Here is a 7,922-nt window from a genome sequence, read left to right as displayed (position 1 = left end):
CTCATGAGTCATGATGTTATTAGGCAGGCTTTGGCAAGAACTCAAATTGACCAGTTGGGAATTGTTCTAATAGTTGGGACTAAATATGGGCTTATCAAACCCTTTAGGGGTTATGATTGCCACTTCTCTCGCATGATCCAAACACCTTTCTAAATCTTCTCAGGTTGTATTCTAGTGCTTGTACATATGTTTCAATAAAACATCATTTGTATAATTTCTTGAACATTTTAAAAGTATAATAAATGGTTAATGATGATTGATGCAGTTGTAGGTAGGGCTATGATAAAGAATCATTTAACTAATTTTTTTTCTTTTTATCTTTTACAACAATCGGAATAGCTATTAAGTTGTCATTGTACAACATACACTATAAACAAGCCCTAAAAAAGGTAAAGGCTATAATAAATAAAAAAAAAAAAAAAAAACGGCACATGAGTAACATATATCATTTATCTTCGGAAGTGAAATCAGGCTCTGCAGGCTTCTGAAGCATCAATGGAGGCAGCTTGTCAGGAATCCTTGCTTTCCTTGCACCATTCCGCCTTAAAGCACGAAGGGCATTGGCTGCAAATCTTGATGCATAGATTGTGGCACCCAAACTGGGGGAACTCCCACTCCCACCACCACCTCCGGTCAAGGCGTTCTGCAGCCTATCCTCTTCTTCCCGGAGGGAATCTTCCAGTTTCTTCCTGCAACGCCGCCGCCATGCCGCCTGTATGAAACAAGCGGCCCACGTCCGCCATTGCTGGGAGTAGAATCTGAAAGTGTGGCGCAGCTGCTTACTGTGAAGTCTCCGGAACTGAGAAGCTACAAATTTGAGGTCATCTGCCATGAGAGCAAAGGCCTCGACTTCTTCAAGTGCTTGGACTGTTCTTGTGGAGATGGGGAGGTTTGATGATGTATGGGGATCCAAGGCCCAAGTCAGCAGCTCTTCACCACAAAAATCACCCGCTCTCAGATAATCAGAGTTGAAGAAACCGGTCCTACCACCGTTTGTTGTAACTGTCAATAACTTCCCACGCATTACAAACAGCATCTCATCAACCGGGTCCCCTTCCCTCACTATATAACTATCTTCCGTATACAACACCGGTTTCAAACGGTCGCACATCGCATCCATCAACTGATCATCCATTTTTTCAAACATCGGCACCTGAAAAACCAAGCCATTATTAATTATAGATAAGATACCATTTGATTTGATTTTTTTTTATATTTTATAAAAAAAAAAAAAAAAAAAAAAAAAAAAAGAACAACAAGTCACTCACCCTTTTTAGCAGTTTCAAACAAAGATGGCGCTTTATATCCCTTCTAAGGTCCTTGGGAAGGTTCCGGATCAAATTATCTTCATCAACACCTCTTGTTTCCTGCCATTTATATTGTTCGTATCTTCTGATTCGTTCCTTGAGAGGTTCCGGAAGCAACCGGTGGGACATCCACTGCTCTGCATCTCGTCTTTTCACCCTCATCTCCTCCAATCTTATTGTTGTAGATTGCAGGTATGTCTGTAATACAATAAAAGGTAGGGGTACTCACGCCATTACATCTTCTTACATTAGATGCCAAATCTTAAGTAACATATATTTATATATATGTAAAATATGAGTTACCAACCTGCATGTTTCCGATGAGAAACGAGAATAAAACCAAACCAGATATAGAAATGAACACCGCAAAGCAAATTTCCCACACAAAGGTGCTTGTTTGAAGGTTTTGACCGAGAGAACTGCAAGTTTGACCAAGAAAAAAAGTATCACATAGCGTGATTGATTGATGCGATGCCATGTGTGTTGGCAATAATAATAAACATCCAAAGAAATTGTTTTGAGATACCTAAGGTTTTGCAGACCCCACCAGAAACAGTAAAAAAACTTCTGTGGAAAATCAAGTGAGTTGACAACACCGGATTGAAGGGCAGGAAGAAAGATTCCAAAATCATAAGGAGGGTTTTCCATTTCTATTATGGGGCAGCTTGAATTCAAATACTCAACAGGATGCGATTGATTACCACAAGAAAACCAAGAACGGGAACAATTTGTTATATTTTTCCCGGTTGTATTTTTACACGCCTCTTCCCAGCAGGTTGTTTCACGTTCAACAGAAAACAAATACCAAAATGCCCCGAATACCTACAACCATCATCAAACACTCAAAAGGGTGTATATGTAATGTTTAGATAAAAGGCGATTGAAATCAAGTTATATTTATTTATTTATTTATTTATTTATTGCCACCTCTTACATGACTAGCGAGCATGTAAAGCAAGAGATTGAAAGCAGCTCCAGCCCATGCGGTTTCAGTAAGTATGCCAGAAGTTCTTGTGACCTCTTTATAAAGAGGATAGATTCGAAGCATCCTGGGGATATATTGGAACACAACAACAAACTTCAACATGTTTTTTGTATTCAAAGATCTTGACCCATGCATCTTCGGTATAACCAACCAAATCACAATCTGAGATTATAAACAAAAACTTGAATTCAGGTTCAGAGCATTCACAATCAGAAATATTTTTGATCCTCAGTCTCACCTGTGGCAATGGAAGAACCGCAAGAATGTCAACCAGAAAGTAAGAAGACATGTATCTCTTTGCAATCTCCCAAGAATTTTCAACAAGAACACCCCTACCAAATACCCGTGAAGAAGGAGCTATAAAACCAGTGCGAAACTGAAAGATGATATGAACGATGTAGAAGATGTCAGTGAAGGACCGCAATACACTGGCTGTGATCTGCAACTTCTTGTCCAGATCAAGGCACTTCTTGTCATCTATAACTATAGGAATATAAAAGAATAATGGATCTACAGAAACAGCAATCACACATGACAACACAAATATTTTGTTCCACTTCTGAAGGAATTTCCCTTGAGGGTTAAGTGTATTCTTCCAAGAACCAAGGCCTCTGCTCACGATTCTCTTGAAGGAATGGGATTCCATTGATCGTTTCAGGCTTTTAATCCCTCCCGAACCATGTTCTAGACCTTTCCGGAACATCTCAGAAACTGAACCCAATGCTGTTTTCAATCTCCCTGAAGAACCTCCACTGCTGCTATTTTCTGATCTCAAATCCTGAAACCTGGTCACATCATCATCATCATCATCATCATCATCATCATATATATCAAATTTATGCACTACCATAACAAAAAATCAAAGGATGCGTTACAAGTCAAAAACAGTCTTATGTATTTTTTCTACACTACAAACCTCACAAACTTCTCAGGTCGAGGATTCATTGTTATAGATTATGCCTGAAGGAGTTCAAAATTGCAGCATCAACCTTTAAACTCTCATTAAATAAGGGGGCATCTTCAACTCCATAAATACAAAAAAAAAAAAAAAAGCTTCTTTAAATTGATTCAGAATGCTGAAGGCGAACCACTGGAGATGAATATAAAATCCATTTCAGATCGCAATTATTTTTATGTATGTAAGAACCGGAAAACAATGATGAATCTAACGGCAAGTAGTACATACAACATATATATAGCGGAATTCTCTTTTCTACCCATAAATCAAAGATGCCCAAAAGGAAGCGTTTTGTACTTCAAACTAAAAGAGATTGATCTTCAACCAATTAGCAGTTCGAATCAAATGATGAAGATAAGTTGAAAAACAGGATGACGACCTAAGAAATTACAAGTTTCTTTTACAGTGGCAAAGTAAAGGGGCTACGGAATGAGAATCTCCCTGAAAGCATTGATCTTTTTTCGCTTATTACTAACTAAATAAGGCCGTGATCTAAGAAAGTCAATCTACTCTACATATAACTTAAGAAACAACTTAGACACGCCAGTACATAAGTTTCAAGTGTGATCTTACAGTTATTTGCAATTCAATCCAAATTAAGATAAACATCCCAATTCCCTTTTAGAAGGTCAAGAAACAGAAAGTAATAAAATTACCCCCAAATCAACAATACCCAGTACACCCAAGTCAAATTCAGACGTCTCAAACAAATTTAAGTGAGAAAGAGTAAGAACCAGAAACAAACAAGAAAGATGACTTCAATCAAACACAGAAAGTGGATTAATTATAAAAATCAATAGAGCAGAAAAGTCGTACAAGAACAGATGTTGAACAAGGTGTGAAGTCTGCGATGATGCACAAGAACCATACAACCAACAGATACGTTGATAGATTTCTGGGGGTTCGTTTTGTAATAAAATAAATTAAAATGCGATATGAGGTTGGGTTGAAGAGGAAGTTTCTTCGATATTTCTGAGTTTACCAAGTCTCGATGAGAGATGAGAGAGAAACAGAGGAGCGCGAGATATGGGTCGGAGAGAGAAAAAGATTACGAGTCCACGGGACGGGGGTAGGGTACAATCAGAGAGAGATGAGCGAAGATTATAAGGATGTGGGCCCCGCGATTCTTTTGGTCCTTGACATTTTCGCCCTTGGTTTCTGTCGTAGTCGTCATTTAGCCACCTCCATGAATTAATGACTTCCACTTCCACACTTCCACCTTACCTTCAAAGTTGAATAATGCAAGTACCATTTCATAATCGAATCTAATATACTTACTTGTTTTATATCACACCAAGTAAACCGTTTTGGATTTTGGGTTTGGGTCATAAATTTGTCGACATGGTTTAGCTGTTCACAGGATTTTATATGATTGGATTGAATTTTTTCAAATTATTTGGCTAGTTAGTTTGTTGAAGTTTTATATTCTAAATTATCAAATGATGAAATACAAAAAAAACAATAAAATAAATACGCTAAATGGTTAACCTTAAAACTTTACAAGTATTGCAACCATCCTCTAACCTTGTCGTCCACTAATGCCACTTTTGAAGACACCAACCAAAGGTGACAACTACTCAGATTTGATTGTTTTTATAATAATGCTATATAATATCGTTTTTTAGGATTGTCGAATTTATTAAGTTCGACTCTTTTGATCGATTGTGTAATGTATCATCAACTCAATTTGACAATTGTGAGAGTGATGCATTTTATTTTGGATCTTTTAAAATGTAAAATATGCAATCTGGTCATAGGACCATGTTGTATGAAAAGTCATTTCTTCTCCATTTTACCTACCGAATATTTTTGAGTAAATTACATGTTTGGTCCCAAACATTTCTGTTCCGTATCATTGTTGTCCAAGTATTAGAAATGTTGCAATGTTGGTCCATATTTGAACAAACTATCATGTTTGATCCCTTTTTCGCTCTCTAAAACAACTTTGGCATCTCCACTTTCACTCTCTAAAACCAATCACCTTGTGACTTTCCCTGATCCAAGTGTGAGTCATGTGCTTCCGGTAGTACATGCATCTACTACCTTTCACACCTACTCATACTCGTCCCAAGTATTGTTCCGCAGTCGACCAAGTCACCATACAAGAAAATCACATAATCAATCAACACATCAGATAGCAAAACTAGGGTTTATATTATTTCCTGAAACGATTACACAAAGGTTCAAGTTCACCCTATACTACGCCTCTAGCAGGCTACACCACATGTTACTTTTCATATCGTTACTTTATAACTTGATCTTTTGATATAAAATCCTCATTCCTGATTCCTTGCATTGCCATCTGCTTCATCAAGGATCATGTGGAATGCTTTTGGCTTTGGTGGTGCATTTGACCTTATAGCCTCTTCTCTTCTTGGGCAATTTTGCTTGAAGTGCCCTTCTTTGCCACACTTAAAGCAGACTTCTCTTTTGGTTGGGCATTTGTTGGCGTAATGACCAGTCTTCCCGCATTTAAAGTAGGTCATTTCTTTAGAGCATTCCCCAATGTGCTTCCTTTTGCACTTGTCACACCATTGTGCTCCTTCCTCGAGCTTCTTCGAATCAGACTTCGAAAATTTTCTCTTCTCATCGGACCTTGAAGATCCTTCCATCTTTCTTTTCTCGCCCACCTCGTTTCTCTCCAGACCCCTTTCCTTTAACTGGGTCTCCACATTTTTAGCTGCTCGGACTGCTGTCTTCAAAGTAGTTGCCATCTTGACCGTTGGGCCAAAGTCGGCAGGCAGTCCATTTGCAAACCTCTCAATTTTTGAGAGTTCGGTTGGCACTAAGTATGGAAATAACTTCATCTTTTCGGTAAATGCAGTAGCATAATTATCAATGCTCAATTTACCTTTCTTCATGTTCTGGAATTCATTGTTCAGATCAATCAGATCTATCTCTGAGCAGTACTGTATCTTTAACTGCTCCAGGAATGATTCCCAAGACATCTTCAGGGCTTCCCCTCGAGGCATCATATCTGCCAGTAACTTCCACCAGCTCAAGACTCCGGTCTTCAGTTGTCTAACTACAAAGACAGTCTTCTGTTTGTTGCTACAGTCACAACTCTCAAACACCATCTCCATTTCGGAGATCCAGTCCATAATCTCAACAGGCTTTGGGCTTCCAGAAAGACTTGGCGGCTTGGCACCCAAGAAATTTTTATACATACGCCCATCCCTGTTTATTTCCCTTTCTGGGTCATTCCTTTCTACCACTGGTGGTTCTGCTCGTCCAACCGTCCCACTGTAGTTACCTCTCTCTGAATGCCCTCCATTCACTTCAGGCTCTTCCACTTGAAGTGACACTTCCTCACGATTCTGTTGGAGTAATCGCCTTGTCTCCTCCATTTAGCGATCCAACATCATCTGTATCATCGTTTGCACCCCATCCATTGTCATTGGCTTTGGTGCTGCTGCTACAACAGGTGCTTGCTCAACCACAGGTGGTTGATTCCTGTCTTCGTTCACATTTCCAACTCCACTTCTGGTTCTTACCATTTTTGATCTACACACCATATAAGGTGAATTCAGATCCTCAATCACGACAGATAATTAAATCATCCTTATTACTCCGAAACGTTTATATGCTAGTTCTAATATCGTAGTCGTACGCTTAGAATCCTAAACACATAAGGTTTCCAGATCCGGTCGGCAACAGACCATAGATCCAAACAAATAATAGCACCAATATAGCTATCACACAAAACATTTAACATATAAAAGCATTTTAGGCATCATTCCTAAAATAAACTAGTGCTCGTGTCAATTTAGGTGTACTACCTAACATATTTTAGACACACTCCTCACAATCATTACTTAGTATTCTAAGTTTAAGTCTAGAAATTTCCTACAAATTCCTAGTTCGCTTAAACTAATGCTCTGATACCAACTGTGACATCCCCATTTTCACGGCCAGAAAAGACCGATTTTGTTTATGCTTTGTTTTATAAAATCAGAGTAATCTTTTAAAGATAACGGTTGCGGAATTTGTTCCCAAAATAAAATATGATAACCATTTATCAAAACATTTCTCGAAAAGAATGTATTTTTATTAAATAATAAAACCTTGGGATGTCATGTTCGTTACAGACCAAAAGCATAAACAATATAAAATAGATCTTACAATAGTTATTTATAACTACTGATCTATAATCCCAAAATCTCTCGTCAAGTCCACCAACTTATACCCTTGTGCCATTACCTGTAATGAAAAGAAAACTGAGTGGGTCAGGCTTGGAAGCCTGGTGAGCATATAGGGTTTTCAACCCACAATAATATAATTATTATATTTAATCAACAAACAATCAACCCAATTACCCATCCCCATTATCTTCTTAAAGTTTTACCCTAAGAACCAACTATCCTTCATTCATTTATTCGTAAGGAATTGGCACGAATTCCATTGCTACCAAAGTTTATTTATCAAGTACTAAATCCATAGTTATCAGGCGCTAACTCCATAGTCACCAAGGTTCACTTAACAAGCGCTAACTCCATAGTCGCCAAGGTTTACTCAACAAGCGCTAACTCCATAGTCCCAAGGTTTACTCAACAATAGGCGCTAACTCCATAGTCACCAAGGTTCACTTAACAATAGGCGCTAAATCCATAGTCACCAAGGTTTAATCAACAAGCGCTAACTCCATAGTCGCCAAGGTTTACTCAACAATAGG

General features: G+C 38.3%; 1 protein-coding gene across 1 annotated transcript; it reads right to left on the bottom strand.

Annotated features, from left to right (window-relative positions):
* Positions 1-280: 280 nt before the first annotated feature.
* On the bottom strand, positions 281-4,314 carry LOC111888899 (cyclic nucleotide-gated ion channel 1). Its single transcript, XM_023885037.3, has 8 exons — positions 4,067-4,314; positions 3,209-3,316; positions 2,531-3,077; positions 2,242-2,454; positions 1,834-2,129; positions 1,615-1,726; positions 1,269-1,505; positions 281-1,153 (listed from the first exon to the last, which is right to left on the bottom strand). Exons 2-8 carry the CDS (start codon positions 3,235-3,237, stop codon positions 446-448), a joined length of 2,142 nt encoding a protein of 713 aa, XP_023740805.1. The 5' UTR covers positions 3,238-3,316; positions 4,067-4,314; the 3' UTR covers positions 281-445.
* Positions 4,315-7,922: the final 3,608 nt, after the last annotated feature.

Source organism: Lactuca sativa, chromosome 2, assembly GCF_002870075.4.
Source record: "Lactuca sativa cultivar Salinas chromosome 2, Lsat_Salinas_v11, whole genome shotgun sequence".
Classification (NCBI taxonomy): Eukaryota; Viridiplantae; Streptophyta; class Magnoliopsida; order Asterales; family Asteraceae; genus Lactuca; species Lactuca sativa.
Note: the sequence above shows the minus strand (reverse complement) of the source record. Positions and strands in the feature narration are given on the sequence as shown.